General features: G+C 39.0%; 1 protein-coding gene across 1 annotated transcript in view; it reads right to left on the reverse strand.

Annotated features, from left to right (window-relative positions):
- EIF2AK3 (eukaryotic translation initiation factor 2 alpha kinase 3) overlaps positions 1–27,630 on the reverse strand; it is a 66,032-nt gene that overhangs the window by 34,515 nt on the left and 3,887 nt on the right. Inside the window, exon 2 of the mRNA XM_032352717.1 lies at positions 19,605–19,734. Within this exon, the coding sequence (XP_032208608.1) occupies positions 19,605–19,734 (130 nt within the window). The remainder of the gene's footprint in view (positions 1–19,604; positions 19,735–27,630) is intronic.

Raw genomic sequence — 27,630 nt, forward strand, 5'->3', positions numbered from 1 at the left:
AGTTCCTTAACACTGTACTTATTGCTGTAACTATAAACTGAGATAGCATTACGTTCTCAAAAATTGGTTACTGTGCCTCTACAGTGCCTTTCTACAGTTTTCATACCGTGGCTATAAAAGCGATGCACCCAAACTTAGTGCCCACATTTTGTTTTCCAATTCCACTGCCCACTGAAGGAAACAAGGCTCCTCACAGAACTGTCTGATTCCAGGGCTGGGGCATGAGAGGGAAAAAATGAGACTTCAACATCTTATTATTCTAGAGATTAAGGATGTGCACAATAAAGAAGCAAAGGGACACCTGGGTGGCTCAGTTGGTTAAACGTCTGTCTTTAGCTCAGGTCAGGATCTCAGGATCCTGGGACAGAGTCCCACATCAGGTTCCTTGCTCAGCAGAGAGCCTGCTTCATCCTCTGCCTGCCACTACCCCAGCTTGTGCTCTCTCTCTGCAGTCAAATGCTCTACCACTAAGCTATACCCCCATTGTGCTCTCTCTCTGAAAAATAAATAAATAGGGGTGACTGGGTGGCTCAGTGGGTTAAGCCTCTGCCTTTGGCTCAGGTCATGATCTCAGTCCTGGGATTGAGCCAACATCAGGCTTTCTGCTCAGCAGGGAGCCTGCTTCCCCCTTTCTCTCTGCCGGACTCTCTGCCTACTTGTGAGTTCTCTCTGTCAAATAAATAAATAAAATCTTTAAAAAAAAAAAAAAAAAGGAAAAAGGAAAAGAAAAATAAAATCTTACAAAAAAAAAAAGATAGAAGTGCACCACTGACCAAATCTGGAACAACTTAAGTACCAAAATAATAAATTACTGAATTATAAAGTACTAAGGGCCTACTTATAATAAATTGATAAACAAAACATGGCGGAGAAGGGAGGGCTCTTAACTGCAATTAAATGCCTTTAAATATGAAGGGAGGGACGAAGTTGGAAAAATCAAAAATTTGCAAACATTGTAGTAAACACTGCAAGCAAAAATCAGCAATGGTGTTAAATCTAGGAAGGTGGAAAATTTGATGAGGAGTAGGATAACTACACGGTCTTAAAGCATCTGCCCATGGACTGCTTATTAGTTAGACGAAACTAAAAACAGAAACAAACAACAAAAAAAACCTAGTAATTATACAGTGGAGAATTTAGATAATACCCTGACCAGATGCTCAAAATCAACATCATCAAAGAGTGACAGATGTGATACCCTGACAGAGGGCACTTCCCCTGTGTAGGATTCTATGCTAAGAATTAACAATCTAGATCTAATCACCAGGGAACACTGGACAAGCACACAATGAAATTTCTTTTTCCTTTTTCTTCTTTTTTTTTTTGTGAGAGGGAGTGCATGTGGGAATGTGCATGCATACATGCGGGGGGGGGGCGGTGGCGGGGGGCCGTGGGCAGAGGGAAAGGGAGAGAATCTTCAGTAGACTCCATGCCCAGCTCTGAGCCTATCATGGGGCTTGAACTCACGACTCTGAGATCACGACCTGAGCTGAAAGCAAGAGTTGGACATTTAATCTACTGAGTCACCGAAATGAAGAAATTTCCTTTTCTTTTTAACAAAAGAGTAGAGAGACTGTATTCTTCAGAATGTCAATATCATAAAAGACAAAGTCTGTGGGTAAATCTAGATTAAAAAAGTCTAACAAGACAAATAAATATACTACCTGACTCCAGACCAGAAGGTGTACTGGAAGTTAAGGACACTACAAAAGATATTACGGTGTCCTTTAGGGATATTGTGGGTTTGGTTCCACCTCAATAAAATGAGTCAAATGAATTTTTGGTTTCTCAGTGCCTGTAAAAGTTATGTTTATGCTATACTGTAGTCTATTAAATGTGTGCTAGCATTCTGTCTACCAAATTCTGTCTACCAAATCATGTACACAGCTGAATTAAAAAATACTTTTTTGTTAAAAAAAATGCCAACCATCATCTGAGCTTTCAGTTAGTCACAATCACTGATCACAGATCACCATAACAAATATAATGAAAAAGTCTGAAATACTGTGAGAATTACTGGTGGTGACACACAGACGTGAAGTGAGCAAATGCTGTTGGAAAAATGGTGCTGAGAGATTTGCTTGATGCAGGGTTGTCACAAAATCTGTAAAAATGCAGTATCTGCAAAATATAGTAAGATGAGGTATGCTTGTACGAGATAAACTCACAAAATGCAAAATGGATGACAGATTAAAGTACCAATATAAATTTATGAAGTTGACAACTATGCTGTGATTATGTTAAGAGAATATCTCTGTTAGGAATAGATACTGAAGTATTTGAGAGTAAAGGACCCCAATGGATGGATAGCTGATTTATCTCCAAATGTTTTAGGGGAAAAAATTGCGTAGGAGAGGCTGTGGGAAAGAAAAAGTAAGAAAGAGAGACAACCCAAAAGATAAAGCAAACAAGGTTTGGGGTAGGTAAACCTAAGTATAAAATGATTGATCCCTTTTTTGGGGGGGTATCATTTTTACTTGTGTAACTTTTTGTAGTTTGAAATTATTTCCAAATAAAAGGTTGAAAAGAAAAGGATGGTACTCAAGAGCCACACAAGAGCTCTGTAATTAAACTCAGAAGGCTATATCATGAAAACAAACGTTCATCATAATTCTGGGTATTTGAAGATCACTATTGCTCTTTACTGAAAAAAACATCTGGGGGCACCTGGGTGGCTCAGTGGGTTAAAGCCTCTGCCTTTGGCTCAGTTCATGATCCCAGGGTCCTAGGATCGAGCCCCACATCAGGCTCTCTGTTTGGCAGGGAGCCTGCTTCCCTTCCTCTCTCTCTGCCTGCCTTTCTGCCTACTTGTGATCTCTGTCTGTCAATTAAATAAAATAAAAATCTTTAAAAATTTTTAATAAACTCTAAATGGGATCAATATACTGCCTCATACAGTTTTTACATTACTATCTTATTCTTTGCTTTCTTATTTTGTTTTTTAAAAATTAAAACTTTTCTTTTCATCTTTTGTAGAACGTCCATTTTGAAGCTGTCATTAAGAACCGAGTTAGGTCATTAGTATACATACCCGATGAAAACAGTATGTAGCTAATATGATCTCCCATTTTGAGTTACCTATCAGTGAGAAAATCAAGTATTTACTGCTTCCTACCCTTCATCTGATGTTAGGTATTCTTTATTTTATTCACTAGAACAGTAAATTCAAATTATGATAAAGTTAAAAAAATAGGTATTTCAGTCATCTGGTCATATCAACAATAGTTCTAGTTAAGTACAAACAAGAAAAACAGGTGTGCATCACTAAAAGAAAGAGGAAGAGGAGTCAGAGGGTCTGTAGGAAACAGATAACATTTATTTTTACTTGTTTCCTCTTCCATTAACCACCTCTTTTCTCCTAAAGCAGTAACAAACAGATCCTTAAGAAACATAATTAAGTGCTGCAAAAACCCCCAAACTAAAAAACAAACAAAAAGCTGTCAAACTAATATGGACTACAATTCATCTCTGCTATAAGATGGATTTACATGCCTCCAAATGTAAAAGAAAACAAACTTTTCCACAGTTAAAAGTAGGGTTTAGTGCTCACTTTAGCCACACATATACTAAAAAAAAAAAATTAGACACATACGTACATACATACATACAGATACGTGGTTTAAACAACCAAGAAGATTTGACATGATGGACCATACTGAGAAAAGCTGCCTTGTTTATAAAAGTGAAACCTTCAGCAGCATCAACTCGGTGAGAAAAGTGCAAAACCCAAAGCAATAAAAAAGCCTTCTGATTTAATACTTAATTATCATGTCATATTTCTGGAGGATGATTTTAAAAGCTCACTTTGAAATAGCTGCTCTTTGCTAATTGGCTGCTGATGAGTCATCCCCAGGGCTGCTAACCTTTGCACCAATCCTGGTGAAGTCTTTCAGGCTGCATATGTGAAAGCAGATGGCGCTTTTCCTTGACAGCCTCAAGAAATGCTATATGCACGCCGTTCAGGTAGTGAGATGACATCAGCCCTCACCAGAGCATTACCTCACCCTCTCAGCACAGGAATGAGTCACTCAGAGTCAGCTGCAAATCTCTTGGTAGAAAAAAATGTAGGTTACGGTGAAGTGATGCATTTTCACATTCCACTGATTCGTCTCCGTGAGCAGCTGTTTGCTCAGATTCGCTGCTCTGCCTCTCAGGCTAATTGCGTGACTTGCTTCCTCTAGCAGTCATTTTTTTAAAATATAAATTCTTGTTATTTTATGGGCTTTTTTTCCCCCCTCTCCCATTTGTTTTTTCCTGTTCATAATTTTAAAATAAAAGGTTATCGCATTTGTTGGCAAACTCATGCCAAAGAGCCAATCAAGATCTTTATCTCTGCAATCGCAAAGCAGTCTGGTAAAATAATTCAATTTCTATTTCTGAACAAAACCTAAATGGCATAATGAATACCAGTGGCACATGTAATCAGGGAGCACTATTTGAAATTAGAGTGTGAAAATAAAAATTCTATTGCTAAGTGACAGAAGGAACTTCAACTGAGAAAAATGTAGGATGTGCTACTACTAAAATGAATATAATCAGCAATAAATACACAAATTCTTGTAACTGTATAAAATACATTTTTAAAATTTGGTTCTTCCTTCTTTTTTTAATGTACCCCCACCCCTCATCATGGGCACATATACTTTTGGGGGTATATCCAACTTTATTTTAACTTATTCTGAACATTCTCAAACATACAAAGTATAAAGAGACAATCCCTCACGCATCTATCACTCAGTTTCAACAAGTAGCAAATTTTGCCAATTGTTTCATCTGTTCTCCATCCACCCAGGACATATATTTGTTTACTAGAATGTTTTAAAGTAAATCCCAGACATCATGCCGTTTCACCTATAAATACTTCAGGGATTCATTGCTGAGAAGTAACTACCATGTCAATATCACATCTAACAGAACCAAGAGTAATTCCTTAAAATCATCTAATATTTATATTTCCCTGATTGTCTCAAACATATACAATTGGTTTTCTCCAACAAGGAATTCAAACTCTATGTATTAAATTTGATTCTTTTCTGCCCTCGTAGGAGCCCCTCTAACTCCCTCTTTTACGCACTGATTTGCTTGAGAAACCAGAATAATATTTATCTGCAGACTGTCCCAGAGTTTGGCTTTTGCATGTCATTTAACTTGTTCCTTTATCCCCTGTATTTTCTTGAAAGTGTGTTTTTAAACCTGGAACTTTGGTCTGATGCAGGTTTGGTTTTCTTATAAGATTACTGCATAGGTGGGACACCTGGGTGGTTCAGTCAGTTGAGCGTCTGCCTTCAGCTCAGGTCATGATCCCAGGGTACTGGGATTGAGTCCCACATCAAGCTCCTTGCTCAGCCAGGAGGCTGCTTCTCCCTCTGCCTGCTCTGCCTGCCATTCCCCCTGCTTGTGCTCTCTCTCTGACCACCCCACCCCCCCAAAAAAAGACTACTTCATAGGTAGCACTATACACCTTCTGTTATATCAAAGGCCAGCAAGCTACAGCTTAGAATCCAAACCTGACCCACTGCCTGTTTTTGTAAGTAAAGCCTTATAGGGTCACGGTCATACCTATTTATTTATGTATTATCTGACTGCTTTCCCCCACAACTACATAGACCATCAGGCCCACAAAGCCCAAGATACTCACTGTCTAGCCCTTTATAGAAAAAATTTGCCAACCCCTGTGCTATGTCATATTTGTTACTATTAATCAGTAGATTTGGGGAAGTCAGCCTGATCTCTCCATTTTAAAGTGTTCCATCACCTTTTCGCCATCTGACTATCAATTGATGACCTACTATTTCAGTAAAGGAACAAAATCATGACATCTAATCCTGTATCTTCCTGCATTTATTAATGAGAGTTTTTCTATAAATAAGAAGTTTCTCTCCTGTAGCCTTGGAAGCTAGATTTACATACACTATTATTTTCTCAAGCGGTGATTCAGACGTTAAATCCTTTCAAATCTAAAGAGTTGCATCCAGTGTTCCCTGACCAGGAGAGAGGGAAAAAGAGTACGCTGTTCCTGAGAGATACAAAAGCCAAGTCCCAAGTACAAGCTACAAAGCAATAAAGTTAAAAGGGAAGAGAAGGTGAACAAAAGGGGTCATAAACAGCATATGGTAAGACTCAGACCTGTCAAGAGTACAGATAAGGAAGAAGGAACAAAGGCTATGAGAAAGGACAGGAAAAAACTACTCTGGAATATTCACTAAAGGGGCACATCTCAAGAACTTGTCCCACCTCAAGAACTCTAAGCATCTCTAGAATAACACAAGAGTTGATGCTTCCAATGATGATCTCAAGGAATAAAAAGATAAAATTCCCGAAGACTGGGAAGATGTCAAGTACAAGAAAAACATTCCACTGGAAGTGTTAAATTGTTGACTTTTATTAGATGGAAATCCCCTTTTCTCTGAACAATTACTTTGCTGGCCATGCTAGCTGTTTTGCTAACATGGGGCTACAGTAGGCATCCAACAAATGAAATGGAGCTGTGTGCACACGGTAATGAGTGCACCTCACCCAGCTTCATTTCTGGGTCCCTGACTCTACATGTCACTTGCTGTGTGACCTTGGACAAAACCAACACTACACTGTAAACTCCCCACACTGGGGTGCCTGGGTGGCTCAGTGGGTTAAAGCCTCTGCCTTCGGCTCAGGTCGTGATCCCAGGACCCTGGGATGGAGCCCCGCATCAGGCTCTCTGCTCAGCAGGAAGCTTGCTTCCTCCATTCTCTCTCTGCCTGTATCTCTACTTGTGATCTCTGTCAAGTAAGTAAATAAAATCTTAAAAATAAAAAACCTCCCCACATTAACTTACTGTACTTGATCCTCAAATTCAGTCTCCATGGCTATTTTTTAAAAGATTTTATTTATTTATTTGAAACAGAGAGAGCGAGCGAGCACAAGGGGAGAGAAGGGGCAGAGGGAGAAGGAGAACCCGACTCCCTGCTGAGCATGGAGCCCGACACGGGGCTCAATCCCAGGACCTTGAGATCAGGACCTGAGCCAAAGTCAGACACTTAGGGGACTGAGCCATCCAGCTGCCCCTCCATGGCTATTTTCAAAGGTGTGTCTTTTGGTCCCCAGACAGCTGATGTTTCTACCTCTCTGGGGATCCACAGGCCTCCTGCTTTTCTCCACTCCTATCCCTGTTGTCCCAATTCCTCCAAGGTCAGAACAGAAAGGGATTTTGACATTCTCTGGAATTAAATTAAGACCAAAGGAGGATTTAGGAGTGACTTAAGAACAGGTACAGAAAGGAAGAACAGAAGTATGTTTACATAAGGTGAGTTCTGAGTGACTGAAAGAGCTCTCCAGGCAGAGACGTTAAGGAGGCATTTGCCTGTATAGGTCTGCAGCTAAGAGGAAAGGTCTGGGCTGAAGAGAAAAATAAGAATTGCTGCTGTCATAGGAACAGAGACAAAATCTCCTTGAAAGAGAATAGGGTGAGAAGGTGACCTATACCCAAACTTCTAGAATTCTAAAATTTAAAAATGCCGGCAGAACGATGAGTCAGAGAAAAAAGTGCTTCAAGTGATCGGTTTTAGCAGAATTTTAGGAACTTTCCTATTTTCTTCCAGGTTGCCCCAACTGCTAGTTGGTGTGAATACTTTGCAAAGATTTATAAATATAAATACTTCCACAGTTAGAGATAAATGGCTTGTAATACAAATGCCTCACAAGGAAACCATCTGATTCATCACAATCTCATGGAAAGTCTCAAAGCAGTAAAGAATGTCAAGAAACCCTTTCCATTTTGAATGTGGAGGAATCTTTCCCACTTAAAATCTTTCATTGGTTTCCAATGGCTCAGGATAAAATCCCAAATACTCAACACAGCTTCCTAGGCCCTGTTATTAGCTGGCCCTGGCCTCCCTCAACAGCTCATCTCTCCTACCACCCCCCAGCCCGCACGCTTGTTGCCATCCTCCGGTAATTCTCACCGCCAAGGCCTCCACACAGGCCATTTCCTCTCCCGGAGCAGTCTTTCCCTGCTGCTCTGCCCATCTCTTGCCTGGGCAGCTCCTTCTCCTCATGGGATCTCGGTTGTAAACACTGTCTCTTCTGAGAAGGCTTCTCTGGCCTCCTATCTACACAGGCCAGGCCTCCTTGCTAAGTCTCTTCATTCCACCCATGCATGTGGCCGTTTCCACAACTACATTATTTACACTGTAATTATTCCAGCTGGCTCCACATGATGCCTCATGAGTTCCACGAGGGCAAGGATCGCCATGTGTCCTGGGCACTGCTGTACAGTGCACAGTCCTGCCAGACTCCCACTCCACTAAAGAGGGGTTCCGTTTGGGATATGTTAAGTTCAGGTACCTTTGACCCCCCACTAGGGATGTTTAAGAGGCATTAAGTGCTCACGATATGCTAAGCAGCATGTTAAGTCTGCTATATACATGACGTCTTTCAGCAAATCTGGGTAAAGCACATTAAGAATTATAACTATTATTATAGAAAATGCAAATACATAAGTACTGAAGTATTTCAAAAAGCATGAAGCACTGTTGTTCAAGATACTGAATGAAGCCACTCTGGGCAGAACACATGAGAGAGGAGAATAGAGGACGAGGGACAGGCCCAGAGCTCAAAGTCTGGCCAGCTCCAGAAGGACCCAGCAGGGAATGGTAAGCAAGTTGAACTTTATTTTAAATGTAATAGGGAGGCTTTAGGCAGAGGAGAAACAGGTTGATGTAGTCTTTTAACGGCATTCAGATGGCAGCATGGAGACTGATGAGAGCAGACAACAGAGGAAATAGGGGAGCAATTGGGAGGCCTGTGCAGTGGTCCAAGGGAGGCGGTGGGGGCTTGCATCATGAGGAGCCATGGTGCTGAAGAGAGTAAATGGGTCAATGGAATGTTCTGGAGGGAGAGCAAAGGGACTTGTTAATGGAGCAAGTCTGGAAGACAATGAAATGAAAGGAACTCAAGGATGACTTGTAGGTTTCACCTAAGCCACAGGGAAGACTGAGGTTGAGGTTGCAGATACTGATTTGATGTGACTTTTAAACCTTCCTCTACATAGAGATGTAAAGTCAGCCATCAGCTCTATCAGCAGAGATGTATCTGGGGTATCAACAGCACACAGGTTCTGTTTAATTCCAAGAGCCTAGAGATCATAATTTATTAACCAGTATCCTTTTGAAATACAAAAAATGTTCATAAAATAGTGTTATTCATGATTTTAAAATTTAGAAACAACCTACAACCAACAACATTTTAAGGAACATACAAGTTGTTTCTAAATTTTAAAATTATGAATACGCTATGATGAACATCTTTTATATTCCAGGTTCTTTCTTTAGGAAAGACTGCCAGAAAAGGAACTCCTGGGAATTTCCCCCCAATGTATGGATTTCTTTTTAATTGTAATTTGAAATAATTTTAGATTGAGAGAAAAGTTGCAAATTAGTACAAAGAGTTTTTTTTTTTTTTTTTAAAAGATTTTATTTATCCATTTGACAGAGAGAGATCACAAGTAGGCAGAGAGGCAGGCAGAGAGAGAGAGAGGAGAAAGCAGGCTCCCTGCCGAGCAGAGAGCCCGATGCGGGACTCGATCCCAGGACCCTGAGATCACGACCTGAGCCGAAGGCAGCGGCTTAACCCACTGAGCCACCCAGGCGCCCAGTACAAAGAGTTTCTATAAACCTTTCATCTAGCTTCCCCTAATGTTACCATCTTGAAATTTAGAAATTGGAAGAATGTCATTAATAAATTACAGACTGTATCTAACTTTCACGAGTATTTTCACTAATGTCCTTTTTCTGGTCCAGGATCCAGTCTAGGGTTACATACTGTATTTTCATATTTTTCTGTTTCCTACAATCTGTAACAGTTCCTTAGTCCTGCTGTTGTTCAAAGCCTTAGACCTTAAGGCTTTTGAAGAGCACCAGTCAGGTGTTTTGTAGAACGTCTCTAAATGTGATTTTGCCCAATGGTTTTTCATGATTAGATTGAAGTTATGCATTTTTGGCAAGAAAACTACAGGAGTGATGTTGTACCCTTCTCACTGCATTGTATCAGGAGGCTCCTAAGGATGGTAAGTCTTCTTTTTGTTGATGTTAACCTTCATCACTTCGTTAAGGAGATGTCTGGTATCTGCTGGGTTTCCCCACTGTACAATTCCTTTTTTTCCCTTGTAAAGAATAAATATTTGAATGATGGGAGATTTTTTAAGACTATGCAAAAAAAAAAAAAAAAAAAAAAAAAAAAAAAGCATGAAGCATCAGAAAGAGGACAGGGACTTGTCCAAAGATCTACGTTTGAGTCTTGGCTTTATCATATTGGACAGATCTCTGACCCATTTTGAGCTCTAATTTTGTCATCTGAAAAACAGGAGCTAATAAGAATATTTATTTTATGGGGCACCTGGGTGGCTCAGTAGATTAAGTGACTGACTCTTGATTTCAACTCAGGTCATGATCTGAGTCTTGAGATTAAGCCCTGAGTTGGGCTCCACGCAGGGCGTGGGGCTTGCTTAGGATCCGCAACCCCCCTTCACATGCACGCTCTCTCTAAAATAACATTTAAAAAGAATATTTTACAAGGTTATGTAAAGATTAAATAAGAATGGCTTTGGTATCACTTTATACACTATAAAATAATAATAAAGAAAAAGTTGTTATGTATACGTAATGCTACTCTGAATTTCTAACATAATTCATGTGTATATGCATATATATGTATACTTATTAAAGAAAAAAATGTTTGAAACAAAATATAAACTCTTCATTTGAGTAGTTATGAATTCATCATGAACCTTCCTTTATTCTCTACAAGGTAACTTCAGAAAGTAACTATGGTTCATGATCACCAAATTTCAAAAATTGCAAAAAAGCTTTTAGCATTTAAATAGCTTCTCCAAAAGTAAATTCAAGGAGAAAGCAGAAATCTTAACTATGCCATATCAATTATTTCTTTCCCAACCCTGGATTTACAACACCCCTTTTAAAAACAAAGCCTCAAAGGTAAATAAAGAGGAATTCAATGTAAGGATTAAATACACCAAACTGTACCAGTCTTGATTTACCAGAAATCTCTATCAATCCTAAAATGCTCCTTTATCACGTAGAAGTTCTAAAGGATTGTAAACTACTTTATTTATCACAAAGATGAACAATATTAAAGTTAACAGGCATATTTTTGTATATGTTGTTTCCTTAAAAATGATACACTGTGTATTCAACATAAAATGGTTAACTTTTAATAAGAAAAAAAACCAGTAAGTGACTAGATGACTAGATGCCAGAATTGACTTCCTGTGACTTCCAAAGAAAAAAAATGTTCTAGCACTGTACTAAGGAAATACTTTTTTTATTTCCCAGAAAACCTTGAAATTATCATGATAGGGAGAATAAAGAAAGCTTTTCTGCTGAAAGTAAAGTGTTCCTGGGAATCATACTTCACAAACTAAGGAAGGGGGCACGGTTATCAACTACTAGATGATCTAACGTGAGGGATTATGAGGTCTTTCGGTAGATCTGGGTATTAGAGAAGGCATCCCACGTGATGTGCTTAAGAGGAAATGTAGACTTTTTTTTTTTCTTAAAAAGGAAATGCTGAAGAAAAAACAAATCCTGAAGCCTTTTGGTTATTTCTTGTCATCAAAGATTGTGAATTAACATCTAGAGCAGTGAGATGCTAAGGAGATAATGACTATTTCATTCATTCTTTTTTTTTTTTTAAATCAAAGATCTTATTTATTTATTTATTTGAGAGAGAGAGAGAGAGAGAGAGAGAGAGAGAGCGAGCAGGGGGAGTGGGAGAGACAGAAGCAGGCTTCCTGCAGAGTAGGGAGCCCGATCCCAGGACCCTGGGATCATGACCTGAGCCCATGGGCAGATGATTAATGACTGAGCCACCCAGGCACCCCTGAGCCACCCAGGTGCCCCTATTTCATTCTTCCTTGCCTCAAACTACATTCGAGCTATAGAACAAAATACCTCAAAAAGTATTGAGGTAAAAGTTAGTTTTGGACATACTTTTCACATTCACGATGAAAAACACCGATTTTAGTAACTTCCTCTCCCTTCATTTAGATCATTATACATTCATGAAGTAGGTAATATGCATGCGAAGTCAGTTTCCTAAAAAATAAGGTCAAATCAATTTCTCATTTAGCAACATGCATGCTAGAGTAAACTGGTTTAGTTCACAGCAATGCTTTCACCCATGCTAAGGGATTAATAAAACAAAATTAAATCAAAGCACTATTTCATTTCTATAATTAAAAGAAAAGCAATTAACCTAAGCAATTATTTACATATTGCATTGCTACATGACTGAATTGAGAGTGACTTTTCCAAATATATTGCAATCTTCAAGGATAGATCCAAGCCCAAAATGTGCTGGTTTATGCACAAATGAAAAAACTAAAATTACCAGACACCTTTCAGTGTAAATTGGAGAATCTTTAAAAGAGATTACGGATCTTCTCTTAATAAAAGCACTATCCTAACCGTCTACTAATGAATTCTTTGTGAGCAAATCAAGTTAACCATTAAGAGTATACCCTTTTCAAAGGCTCTCCTCACCCCCACCTATGAACATGGCCCTTCTCAATGAATGCAGTCTGATGAGGGGTGAGGAAGAAGCTGGAAAGCTCTAGCATCATAGCTGCCTGTTTCTGCAGCTGTCTGAAACAGAAAGGCGGTGTCCCTAGGGGAGAAACATGCCGAAAATAAAACAAAACCCCAAACTCTAACTATAGACTTATAATAGAGTTGTTTGTTCTTTTTAAGAGGGGGAAGAAAAAGGCATTTTAACAGAAAACTGAAACAAAAGAACAGATATCGTATCTGTAAAGGTATAGGTATTATCTAAGGACAAACTATTTACATGTATATAATTATAACATGCATTCTAAATAAAGATAAGGAAGGTCTCAGTGTTTTTATAAATGTGCTCCAAACACAGAAAAGTGGATAGTTCAAGAATATTATATCTACTTAGATTTGAAGTGTGATCCAAATGTCACCCACAGACCCCCCCAAAAAATTTTCCAATAATTTACAAAACAAAATTTTAAGACAACCAAGGAGAGGCGACAGGGTAGCTCAGTTGGTTAAGTGTCTGCCTTTGTCTCAGGTTGCAATTCTGGGGTTCTGGGCTCAAGCCCCACACCAGGCTTCCTGCTCAAAGGGGAGTCTGCTTCTCCCTCTGCCCCTCCCCCTGCTGGTACAAACACACACACATACTCGCTCTCTCTCTTTCCCGCAAATAAATAAATAAAATCTCTCTCTCCCTCTCTCTCAAATAAATAAACAAAACCTTTAAAAAGAAAATAAGACAACCAATTAAGAACCACAGCCAAACCTCCTCAATGCTTTTTCTACGTTTAATCTGCATACAAATTACCAGAGGAAAGCAAATCAGATTTCACCTCAGGTGGTCTTCTCAAAAATTAAAAACAAAATACTTAGCTACTATTATGTAAGTATTAGGCTTAAAACCTAGGGCACATCTGTTATAGCTAATGGAGTAAACTTATACACACACGCGCGCACACACACACACAGTTTTAGCTTGGTTTATTATCATTATTCTTTTGAGGAAGTTTGTAAATACCTAATCAAGAGGAAAGAGTGGCAAATCAGATCTGTGTCCCAAGACACCTCAACCTTCCAACATCAGACTGTTCTAAATATAATGTAAAATGCTTGTTTAATGAAACCATCAATGTCTCTTATTCTCTAGGAATTTATTTTTTCACTGACATAATCAAAACACCCTAAAGCAACATAATACACTATTTTATATGCCTTTTGGATCAGAGAAGGTTAAAGATCATATCAGAACAGGCCAGGAGGCAATAACATATGCACCTAATGGTAATTTCTAATGAATTGAGTGCTTTATTTATTTTTTTTTAAAGATTTTACTTATTTACTTGACACACAGAGAGAGATCACAAGTAGGCAGAGAGGCAGTCAGAGAGAGGGGGAAGCAGGCTCCCTGCCAAGCAGAGAGCCCCATGTGGGGCTTGATCCCAGGCAGAGGCTTTAATCCACTGAGCCACCCAGGCGCCCCAAGTGCTTTATTTTTTAAGAGAATCCTTAAATGTAGTTTTAAAAAAAAGGAGGGGGCGGGTTAAAGCCTCTGCCTTCGGCTCAGGTCAGGATCCCAGGGTCCTGGGATAGAGCCCCACATTGGGCTCTCTGCTAGGCAGGAAGCCTGCTTCCTCCTCTCTCTCTGCCTGCCTCTCTGACTACTTGTGATCTCTGTCTGTCAAATAAATAAATAAAATCTTTAAAAAAAAAGGGGGGGGGAGTTGAAAACTCCCTCTAGATAATTTACTTACATGTATCATGTACCTGATGGTACTTGATCCCTGAAGTTGCAGCAATCTTTAAGATTTAGTACAATCCCATAATTTTACAGAGAAGGAAATTAAAGCTCTGTTGAACTGAAGGATTTAGCTGGGCCATCTAGTCAGTTAATGGAAGAACCCTGACATTCTAGAACTCAAGATCCTGAATCCAAACTCCTCCTCCATAATCTTACACAGTGTAAGAAGTTCCTGTGTGGCTTTATTTTTTATTTCAGCAAAAGTACATGTGATTCATCAGCAATTGCTCTATCATTAATAACTTAAATTTTTTTTTAAAAAAATTTATTTATTTATTTGAGAGAAAAAGAAAGATAGCAAGAGAAAGTATGAGCAGGGGCAGGGGAAAGGAAGAGGGAGAAGCAGGCTCCCCACTAAGCAGGGAGCCTAAACCAGGACTGGACCCCAGGACCCTTGGATCATGACCTGAGCCACAGGCAGATGCCCAATTAACCGAGCAACCCAAGTGCCCCAGTAACTTAAAAAATTTTATACAGTTGGGGCACCTGGCTGGATCAGTTGGAAGAGCATGCAACTCTTGATCTTGGGGTTGTGATTCAAAGCCCATGGGGGTGGTGGAGATTGCTCAATAAATAAAAGTTAAAAAAATTATTACACAGTCTATCAAATCCTTTTCAGTAGATTAATAAGTGGCTTTACTAATTGCTCCACAGGGAATATATCTTCCCTGATCTTCTAGGTTTGATCTGTTTCCTCTTCATAGCATTCTTGATGAAAGCATGGAAAGAGCAACATTCTAATACAGAGGTCCCCACGTGGAGCCATGGATCTACCTCCTGTCATCTGGATGGTTTTGCCTTTATCTCTGTACCAAACACTGGGCTTCAGACAGAGAAAATTAACTATTTCTCACAAAAAGTTAGGGCCCTTCATAAAATACCAGATCAGATGCATTTAAAAAGGTAACATAGCTCTATGCATCATATTCAAGGCATTTCAAATAGCAATTTTTGATCTTCTTTCTGTGGTATTTTAAGATTTTATTTATTTATTTGAGAGAGTGAGAGAAAGTGAGTGAGAGAATGAGTGGGGAGGAGGGGCAGAGGGAAAAGGAGAAACAAACTCCCTGCTGAGCAGGGAGCCCAACTTGGTGCTCCATCCCGGGACCCTGGGATCATGACCTGAGCTGAAGGCAGACACATAACCGACTGAGCCACCCACGCGTCCTTTTTGCGGTATTTTGTCCAACTTCTGAACACAACTTGTAGATGCTGAGCAACACATACCTTGCTGAGGAAGAGATGACTCAAGCTCACAATACTTTCCTATTCATCTTACACAAATATTCTTATAATATTTCTATCCCATACTAGATCAGCAATTCTCAAACTGTGGTCTGCATATGCTTTTAGAGGTGCACAGAGTCAAGAAGCTTTGCTACTCAGGTGTTATTTGCTTCCTTACTGCAGTGATATTTGCACTGAGGATATAAAAGCAATGGTGACTAGGGGCGCCTGGGTGGCTCAGGCGGTTAAGCGTCTGACTCCTGATCTCAGCTCAGGTCTTGATCTCAGGGTCATGAGTTAAAGCCCCAATGCTGGGCTCCATGCCCTACTTAAAAAAAAAAAAAAAGAAAAGGAAAGAAAAAGAAAAAGCAATGGTGACTAAAACTGCTGGTGCCTTAGCATGAAAATCAAGAGAATCAAGCACCAAACTAGCAGTCATTGTACTTTTCACTGGTATATACTCAGAGCAAGAAGAAAAAAAAAAAAAGAAAAAGGGAAAGAGAAAAGTTTCCCTTAAGAATGTTCTGATGAAGCAATAGAAAGTATTAATTTCATTCTTTTGGGACCTGAGCACACATCTTTTTACTCTTCTGGCATGCCCACAGAGGAAGTACGCACCAGCACCCTGCCACATACCGAATGAAACACATCTTGTGTGGTCGAGTTGTGAACTGTCTGTTCACAGAGCTCTGTTTCTACTTAAAAAACTGAGGGGAAAAAGATGTTTATGAGACTTGGGTATCTGTCAGGTATTTTTTTCAAAAATATACAGTCACCCTCTCACTTGAAGGAAAACAACAGATTATATTTGTGATAAAATTCAAGTTTTCAAGTGAAAATTAGAATTTGGGAAAACCTCGCCCTACCAGCATGAGCTCAACAGTTTTCCAGGACTTAGAGACTTTTCTGATGAGATCAGTGGTAATAATAGCAAATTTGATTTTTAAAATATTCTATCTACCAAGAAATAGGTCAACATCTGGAAGATCTGTATAACTTGTTGAATCAACATTTATCAAATGATGTTAGAACATCATGTATGAGTAAAAGGCAAGACAGACATATGGATGTTGATGTAACCGAGTACAGAATGTTCATTGATAAGGTTTCAGACCCAACAGTGCAACTAACCTTTAAGAAATTTCCACTTGTTTTGGTATAGTATCAAAAAAGAATGATCCAATCATTCTGAAAAGGCTTCTAAAATACATCTTCCTTCTCTAACTACATATATGCATGTGCCTGGATTTTCTTCTTCATATAGTTCAACCAAAACAACAACACAACGCATTGAGTGCGTTGAAGCAGATATGAAAACCGTTTTCTTCTATTAAACTAGAAACTAAAGAGCTTTATAAAAGTATAAAACAATGCCACCACTCTTCTCACTAAAATATTTTTAAACAAGAAACAATTCTTCATAAAAATATGTTTTTATGCTATCATCAATGGGTTCATTTTTTTAAATGATTTAATAACAAGTCTTTAAAATTTCTTTTTTAATCTCCAACATGATTTAAGTCTAGATAGACATAACCTATGGAAAAAGCTCTTTGGAACTCTCCACAATTTTTAAGAATGGAAAGGGTCCTGGGACATAACAGTCGGAGCCCTGCTCTACTAGATGAGCAGTCTGAGTTTGTGATGCGGAGGTGTACCCACAACGGGGAGATGGCCCCAGAGCAGGCAGAATGGAGCACAGTCAGGCAAGCCCGGGTTCAACTGCAGCTTTATCATCCAGCCGGTCTGCAATTTCAAGCAGATAACTTCTCTGAGCTTCCATTTCCTCTTCTACAAAATGATACCAACACATCAACCTCAGGAGGATCTTTATGAGGATTATACTGTGTGTAAAGTACATAAGGTGTATATTACAACTCCAAAAACAGTGTTGTTTCAAGAAATGGTCTCAAGAACCTGGCGTGGCAGTAAAGTCTAGTAAACCTGTCATGTTACCCCAGAGGGTCAGTATCTTTAGATTTTCTGTTTTTTTCCCATAAAATAGAAAATGAAAATCTGGATAATGCAAAGAGGCCTCAGGATTCTTCTCCTGCATGGAAGGCGGCCAGTGAGCTTTTCATTTATTGTGTAAGAGTGACACAATGAAACTTCACAAATATGCTTGAGATTCAACATTTCACAAGTGTTCTAGCCAAAGGCTCTGGGGTTTGCAGTGGGTGGAAAGGAGGGCACTTAAAACAAGAGAGCCCTAATAAACCACAGAAAATGGTATGGACTAGGAACAATGAGAAAGTTGAACTGTACTTAAAAAAATGGCTAACATATTTTAAACACACTCAACAGCACTCAAGATATTACAACTATTTGCATCTACTTTGTCAAACCATGCAATTTATCTTTTGTCCATGTGTCTATTTTACTTTGCAAACACACACATGCTTTGTATCACTAAGACACACCATAATATTACCTCAGATGTAAACAGCTTATAATCTTCTGATTTTGTTGATCATCTTTTTTATCTAGTTTAAAAAATAAAGCAAAACATGCATACCCAAGCATAATCCCAGCAGAACACAAATCAATGAATGTTTAGCTTAAATGGCAATTCATCTGAATATTATACCTGATTCAAATCTACTAATGTAATTTATAATAAAATTGCTATTTATATTAATAATTCACAATACAACAGAAGTTCAGTATTCTTCACAGATATTTTCAGCAAACTGTATGGTTTGATAAATAGTAAGTACTTTGAAAGCCTTGTCAGGGCTTAGCATACACAGAGGTGGGCAGTGCTGTTTCCCTAAGAACCTGCTTGGGTGCTCAAGGAAAGCATCCAGGCTGAGTTTACAGAAGAGCAGATGGGGTACTGGTAGCAGTATTCCCATCAGAAAATTCTATCACCACTAATCAGGTCATTCTTAAGTCCCTCATGTTAGGTTTTGTCTTTTTCAAAGTTGATACCAGCTGGAAAGCTTTTAGTTTTGTTTTGTTTTTAAGTAGGCTCCATACCCAGCATGGAGCCCAATGCAGGGCTTGAACTCATGACCCTGAGATCAAGACCTGAGCTAAGATAAACAGTTGGATGCTTCTCTGACTAAGCCACCCAGGGGCCCCTAGAAAGCTTTCTGAAAGGGAACAACTGATGATGAGAGAAAAACAACAACAACAACAACACCCAGAGAGAGTGTCCCAGAGGAACAGACTGGTTAGATAGAAGGCTGAGGGTATTCTGGAAAACAGAGGTGACAGCTTCTATGTTAGCAGTTATAACTCAAAAGAGGGACTTACTTAGTTTAATGATTTAAACTAGAGAATAAGGCTCTAGAAGAGGATAGAAACTTCATCTATCAGAGTCCAGATAAAAGGTGAGAAAAATAAACTCTCATTTAACCCACCCTGAACCTCAACAAAGTAGGCAGTGTCCTTACTTATTGATGAGGACACTAAAGTTCTGAGGAGCTAAGTTGCTGCCCAAGTCTTGAAGTCATGTGTCAGTGGAGTTTTTAGATGCACCAGCTCTCCTTTTGTTTTTGCAAATAATCAAATTCATCTAAAATAACATTCTTAGAAAATTTCATGCTTACAATTAGGATGTATGCTTAAGGCAAAAAGCAGGGAATAATTTATGGGATTTTGCAGTATGTATTTCTAACTATTAAGATGCAGTTAATAAGTTACTTATATTTGTTTTGTTATTCCTAGGCACCTTGCGATAATAAGGGGGAAGAAATGATGATCAAATTACAGCTCAGATAATGAGCTAAACTGATTGATATAACAGGTAGCATTCTCAGTCACTCATGTATATGATTAACTCATTTAATATTCAAAACCATCCTAAGAAGTAGATGATATCAGCCGCTCATTTTAAAGAAGGGAACTGAAGAACAGAAAAGTTAAGTAGTTGCCAGAAGGTGATCAAGTTCATAAAAGGCAGACTGGCCTCACACTTAGGCCATCAGGCCCTGAGCCCCAGCTGTACCAGCAAATACATACTACGAGTATGAGCAACTGCTCATTGTAGGTTTTTGAACCAAAGTTTAATAGAAAATTCTTACCTCTGGTTTGCTGAGGCTGGATGAAACCAAGGAACCGGATCCCACGTCCAAATCCCACTGTTTTTTACCATGATTCTCAGGATCCAAGGCAGCAATTCGCCCATCTAAAGTGCTGATAATCACTAATGATCTATAAATTTAAAAATCAATAAGACAAAGTTTAAAAGGTATTAATGGTATCAAGCACTTACAGTATACACTGGAAAGAAAACCAGGCCGTCCCCAGACCTCTGGCTGCTGGGGGAGAGGCGCCACCTCCTCACAACACTTGCAGTCTTGCTATCGCTGTTGGTCTAAAGCCCACCAAGACCACTGTAACACGGACTTTATCTGTTTATGTCACTTATGAAAAGCCCCAGACTCCTGCGTCACCACCCATTCTCACACTGTAATTCCCACATGGAATTCAATATTCCCAGTGCTGTCTTCTTCTTCCTTTCCCCAATCCCTGAAACCGGAAACCATTCACTTGCCTTCTTGCTTGAGTAGAAACCTGGATCTTCCTGAGAACGTCACTTCCAAAGCAAAGAGACCACTTTTCAGACCACCTTCTTTCTCTCCTCTCTACAAATCCTCAGGATCAGATTGCTCCAGCCACTACCCCTCCCAGTAACTGTCTACTGATCCTTGGGTCACTAGCCTCACTCCTTGAGGATTTCAGCTCCCGGTTTTAACTGTAACTATTAACACAGCCTTTGAGTTTTCATTATCTGTTAACCCTGCCTCATCCACTGCCATGGCAAGGTCCTAGCCCTTGGCATTACCAACTGCCACAACTCCCTAGCCCCACTGAAATTTCAAGCATTCCAGCCCCTGCCACCAATGCCTTTCCAGCTCATTTCCTCTGCTTCCCACTAATCTCTGACCGCCCCAGAGCATATAAGCCATCAATCTGACACTTTTACCCTAAGCTGCACCATCATTAGGCCCTCACTTCTTTTTTTTTTTACTTAGTTTAAATCCCACAGTCCTTCATTTTGACCACTTCCTGGCCCTTCACTCATCACACTTAGCAGAACTCCAACCCTGGTTAAATTCAATGATCTGCATTTTCTCACTCTTGCTTCTGTGCAGTTGAATGTGGCCAAAGGAAAACACAATCATGCTGACTGGACTCACTTTAATCATGGCCACCAATGTGAAAAGGGCTATTAATCCTGCTCCACCATCACAGCATACTACCTTGGTCTATCTACTCAACCAAAGGCCTAGGTTAAACTATGTTATTTCTCCTTTCTCCTGAATTTCCAACACTAGCTCTTCCAAACTCATTCATCTCAGCAATAATCAAAAGAAATTCCACCATCAAGTCTTTCTTTATACTACCTGGACCCATGCATTCTACCTTTCCTCCAATTACTGCGGGTGAATTGTTCATGGTCCCATGTACTATCCACACTTCTGCCCAGACAGCAGATCCCTATTTGCCAGTCTTCATATCTCTCCTCGTGCTCTGATATCAATTATTTCCCCTCTACCAGAGCATTCCTCTCAATGTTCACACCTGCTATTATTTTCCCCAACCTAAAAACCAAACCAGTTAAACAAAATGAACCATTCTCCCCGCTCTAAGCTTCCAAACCACTCCATTTCGCCTCTGGAACAAAACTCCTTAAAAGAGTTCATAGACTTTCTGTCTCCAAATCCTCTCCCCTTCTTCTGTCTTGAACTATTGCTAATCAAGATTTTGCTTCTGCCACTTCACTTGAAAGGTTCTTGTTGGGGTCATTGAGATGACCTTCATCTTGAAAAATCCCAAGGTAAGGTCTCAGTTCACTTAACCTGTTCTAGCAGCACCTGACCAGCAACATCTCCTGCCTTTCATGTGACATACTCTTTGTGTGGCTTCCAGGACACTGTACTATCCTGATTTTTGTTTCTTAGTTGTAGGCTACTCTTTGTCAGTTTTATTTTCTGGCTCTTCCTCACTGCTTCTGTCTCTCAAAGTGTTCTCTACCCACATGTACTTTTTTTGATGGCCTCATCCAGTCTCATAGCTTAAAATACCATCTATATGCTGGCAACTCTCAAATTTGTATCTCTCCCTAACTATGGACTTACATAACTAACTGCCTTATAGGCAGACTTATAGGGTAGAATGGCTTCTCCAGAATGACTTCTCTAATTCCTCAAACACATTGTGATTTTCCCTCAAGGCCTTTGCAGCTACTATTCCTTCTGCCTGGAACATATTCTCCTAGATATATAACAGGCCCACCCAAAATATCTGTTGAATGAAAGAATGTGTTATACAGTTGTTCTAGGAATTTGTTAGGCATATTTGTCTGCTTCAAAGGCTGTGCAAATTCCAAATACACACATTTATGTTCCACTTTAAGATTAAAAATACAACTTTCATCTTTTCTATTTCACTTGAAATACAATGTATACAAATTCAAAGTGAAGCTACAAGTTGACCAAGACAAAACAGTTCAATAAACTCATTTGAAACCTTTCAAAGAACTTGTTTATTAAATGAATAAATTTATCAAGTGAATAAATAAAATTGTTAATTTACTTCCCAAACTATATACTAATTCTCATTCTGAATTTTTCAAATGGTAACTCTAAGTCTCATTTGTGAAAATAAAGATTTTTGACACATTACAAATTCTAGTAATTTTAGATAACTAACCAAAATAAAAGGAACAACTCAACTACCCTCCCCACACATCACCCTGCTTTCTAAAGAGAGAAAGCAGGAACTAGGCGGGAAGACGGATACTATGAGGAAGAAAATTATTTTATAATGAAGGGCATAAAAAATTCATACCTTAGATGTGCCAATTTACAAATAAATGCAACAGAATCTAATTAAGTTAATGATCCAAGGTTCTGAGCCAAGTTAACTCTTTCCTAGTACCACTGTAGAAATGTCTAATTATTCTGTTCAGTAACCATTAACCACAAATATATGGCTGAATGAAAACCACTCTAATTGAAATAAAACTTAGTATAAGCAGTGTTAACCCATGAAAAATTTAGATCACTGCAACACTTCAGATACTATTTTTTGTTTTAAATTCAGAATGAACATTATCACCCTAGCCATTCTACTTATAACAACAACAACAAGAACAACAAAACCCTGTAATTTTTCTGAGTATGTAATTTTTCTGAGCAGAGAATGGTAAAATTCTAGGTCTCATCTTCAAAAGAAAGAAAAATCCAACAATAAAATACGCATATGTGTCTGTGTATATAAAAACTACATTTTAATAAGTCACTTGGAGTTTAACATCTAACGATTCTTTCACTGACAACTTATTGCATTTGAGTCAAGAGTTCTGTTTTTTTAAACAAGATAGTTTTAGATTTTGTACTGTATCTAGAGAATAAGTGTAAATTTGAGTAACAAAAGAAATACAAACACAGGGGCAGGAACAATTAAGTATATTATTCTCTTAACTGCTTTTGATACTTAATGTAATCTGGTTCTTAGATTTGAATGGGGTACCCTTAATTCTTTTAACCCTCTTAATGGGAATAAGAGTAAATAAGTTACAACTCCAGCGGGCATTAAAACAAACAAACAAAAACCCCTTCACTTTCTCGTCTGCTACAAGCTAGCCATAATATTCACTGTGGGCACCTTCCCAAGCATGTCTCTGGAAGGAAGTACCCCTTCTGCTGTGGCTGAAATTGAGCAGCATGACAGTGCGTAAAAGATGCTACGATTTAGACGTCTAATCACATTCTAAGAGAGAGATGCTCACGGACATACTACCAACTGAGAAAAGCATCAAGTAGACAGACAATGCTGAATGCAGGGATAAACAGAGGATATCAGTGAATGTTCAAAACAAACATCAATCAGAGAAGAAAAATGAACCCCCCTCCCCAAATAGGGAGAATATAAGGCCCTTTTATATCCCCACAATCCATTTGCTCCGTTTTCAGGTTTCAATGAACAAGATAAAAACCCTTAACATTTTCAAGAATTGACGGGACTGCAGAGGCAGCATTTCCTGTGGAGAGAACTGGAGCTCTGAAATCAGACCACCGCTCACATCCCCATGACTATGCACTTGTTCTGCTCACAGCTTCATTCCACCTGCTTTCTCACAGGTAAGATCTGACTACTTCCCTGGGTCAGCATAACTCAAACTGGCCTGATCATAAAAATTATCTGGGGTGCTTGTTAAAAGCCAGTAAACATTCCTGGGTCCCATCCCCAGACGGGGCTTGGGAGCCAGAGCTTGACAAGTACCCAAGCTGAGTCTTGCAATAAGACCAGGTTGGCTGATACTGACTTACCTCAAAGGACTGTTTCCTTGAGTAAAAAAATAATCTATTACCTGGATGAAGAAGGCCTATTGGCCAACTCTGCCAATAAACTCTTTAGAAACTTCTATCTCTTCCTTACACCTTGCTCTACTTTACAAAGGCATTTGTTTGGATGATTCAACAGCAAGCACTGTTCTCTTACGCATGACCCAATTCTTCAAAGCTATTCTCAAGGTTTTCAACAAACTCCTCCTGCCAGATCCATTCTCCCCATCAAATCTGTCTGCAGCAGCAGCTGAAAAAGTGCTGGGCTCCTTATTCTAGACCTTCTCCTTACTCCAGCTTCTACAAGGCCACTTCCCTTCATCCCATCATTCCCAGCGCTCTCAAACTCCAGGAAGCAGGCCATGGAATTCTGGCTTTAGCCATTGCCCACAGCTTCACCTGTAACATGACAGCTCCCAAACCTATATGGTGTTTACAGTCCACTGACTCTCTCCCCGCTCTAGTTCTGCATTTTCAGCAGGGCACGCTTGTTACCCGACAATGTGTTCAGATAAATCTCCTCTCCTACATAGTTCTCCATGTACTCTGTCACTTAACATTTACATCAGACAACAAGTCTACCTTCTCCCTCACACTCTACATTTAAACAACAGTCAGCTACTATTGATTCTATTTCTGAAGCTTTTGAATCTTGTCCTTCTTCATTACTACTGCCTTTGCCCTAGAATTGATTCTCACTTCTCATCAGAATACCTTCAAAAGCCTTTCTGGCATCTTTTCCTGCCTCATGTCTCTGTCCCCTCTGCAGTTCCAACAGTTTTGTTTCTATAACAGAAATTCGATAAACTTCTGAAGCTTCCTGTGCTCACAGAATAAAGGCCACACTGCTTAGTATACCACATAGAGCCTTTCATAATCAGGCAAAATCCCCTACCCCACTGACACACACACACACACACACACACACACGTTTCTTAAATTTTCAACGAAGTTCCTTTTTAATTTATCCTTTATCTCACATCTTAAACAATTTCATTTTGACCAATAAACATTATTTCTAATGAACTCCTCCATTTCTAGAGGAAATATTTATGTACCAATCAAAATACTGAAGATTTCTGAGAAGACATAGCTAAGATTACTATATTAAGTTTGATACAATTCTAGTTCAAAGCCAAGAAACTTGACTGTTTTATTAGCCTTCTCCTCACTGGATATCCAATTCATTCAGTTATTTAAAAATACTAACAATCTCATGGATCCCCAATTGTACCTCTGCAGATCCACAGATGTCCAGGAGCCCTGGCTTGGAAATCACTGCTCTGGGCTCTGCTGCTTAGACTGGCCTTGAGACTTGACATTCAAGGACTCACTCACTTGATACTTCCATTGTCTTTACTCTCAAACTACTCCTGTGTCACTCACTATCCATTCTTGTGTAGTTAATTCTTTAACACAATGATCTCCCTGTCAGACTTAGGGCTCAAGGGCTAGCTCAGCGGCCCATTTAACTACTTAAGGCACCAAACAGTGCCTAGTCCCTAAACGAAGTGCAATAAATGTTTGTTGAATGAAAATGAAACATCTTAGTAGGGCAGACATTATGATACATATAAAACAAAAACAAAACAGAAGCTGAGAAAGATGTGAAAAGATGTGACTTGCCTCAAGTCATACACCAAATAAGAGGTTTTAGACAGAAGCATGAATTTAGGTTTTTAAACCTCTATCATTCTGTTAACAGTAAGTTTTCATTAAGTAGTGACTACTATATTACTATAATGTGCAGCTTTTGTTCATTCTCATCAAGAAGCCATTTATCCTGTTACTGCTCTGATTTACCCTCAACCGAGCAGAAATGACCTTATGCCAATGAAGATCCTATTTTTAAAAAATTGTTTACTCTGACTTAACTCACCCAGAATACCTGCTTATTTACAATTAAGTTTATCAAGAGTCTGAGAAGTAGATGCTGAATTCTTTGATACAATAATTCTAAAGGAGGCTTACTACTTGTAAAAATTTCCCATGTGAAAGAGAAGCAGGTGACAGGAGAACATTACAGTGAGTGAATAGTTTCTACACTAATAACTGCTTATTTTTAAATTTCTCATTTTCTTTCTTTGGAGAGAGGAGGAGAGGGAAAAAAGCTCTAGAAAATTAAAAATGTGATTTAGTTAAACCCGCTTTTTGATAGATGTAGCCAAGAATCCTCCATCTAAACATATGCTGTTAGTCAAGAAAGCATATGTTCTTGTTCAAAAACCAACTAGTACTAATTGGACTGTACTTCTCAGTCCTCACCTACTAAGTAAATCTTCAAATCAAACTTCCTTTATTTAAACATATCACAAGACTAGCCCTGCCCCAAATCAAAACAAACATGTCAAATACTACCAAATAGACTGTGTAACTTTGACATATCAGCTATACCTTAAAGAAATACCATTTAAGTTTTCAATGTTATAGACAACCTGAGCAACATATATTCTTTCTCTATCAGCTTAAAACAATTTTGGACACACATTTTCAACTTTGTTCTAGGAAAGATTTTTAATCAAAATGGTCATTTGCAAACAGAACAGTGTGAAAAAATAAAAAACAAAGTTAACCCCCCCACACACATTTAGTTCTGTAACTTACAAGTTCTCCTCCCTGTATTTTAAAATAATTTGTTGCAAAAATGTTCAGTAGCTTTTCTCTCACAAAAAGAGGAAAAAATCAGATGAAAGTTCTCAGGCAGTATTTAAGAAGTGAAGAGGTGTGTTGGAGCTACAGCTCACAGCAGCTGATGAAGACCAAGTCCCTTTCTGCAAAATGCCTAGGTGTGTAAAGGCTTCAGAGTTGGAATAAAGAAAGGAGTCTCCTCAGTCCTCTCACATATCATATCTAGAGCCCAGGTGTCAATAAAGCTAAAAAGACAACTGTAGACAGGAAGGATAATTCATTACTTGCCTCAAGGTTTATTTTGGCTTACAAATTGCCTTGAAAGTTATCCATAAGTTCTTCTTTTTTTAAAATTAATTTTTTGAAAGATTTTACTTATTTATTTGACAGAGATCACAAGTAGGCAGAGAGGCAGGCAGGTGGGGTGGTGGTGGGTGGGGGAAGCAAGCTCCCTGCTGAGCAGAGAGCCCAATGATGCTGATGTGGGGCTTGATGGCAGGACCCTGATCATGACCTGAGCCAAAGGCAGAGGCTTAACCCACCGAGTCACCCAGGAGCCCCTTGATTCTTCTTTAAATGTGATTTCTAGTTAACTTTAAAAGTCGGGGTCAGAAAAGTGAACAGTACTGGGACCAGATGACTGAGTTCTCTTGCAACACTGTATGCTGAAATTCTATTATTCAATGGGTATATTAGCTTAAACAAACAAACAAAAAAAGCCTAATTATGAATCTGAGAATCTGAGGGTGACCAGATTCCGTACCATGACTCACAGCCAATCAGTCTGTGAAAGGATAGACAGGAGAGAGAAATAAATGAAATCATCTTACATTTGCAAAACATTTTCATGTTATCTCATTAAATACAAAGAATTCAGTTCACAGATGACAAATTAAAGAAACACCACAGATTAACATTAAATTTAGTAACACTGTTGTTAGAGGGGAATTAGAAGGAGGGCGGGGGGAGGTAGAAATAGGTTACAAATTAGTGTGACAGTTAAGATAAAATTAGTTCTTTACTACTCCTGAGGTCATCAGAGGCAGTCACTATGAAGATGCCCACCCCATCCCCAAAACCCCAAGTAACACTTAGCAATTTGGCGATCTGCGTTGGAGTCAGGAAA

The sequence above is a fragment of the Mustela erminea genome, chromosome 7 (genome assembly GCF_009829155.1).
Source record: "Mustela erminea isolate mMusErm1 chromosome 7, mMusErm1.Pri, whole genome shotgun sequence".
NCBI lineage: Eukaryota > Metazoa > Chordata > Mammalia > Carnivora > Mustelidae > Mustela > Mustela erminea.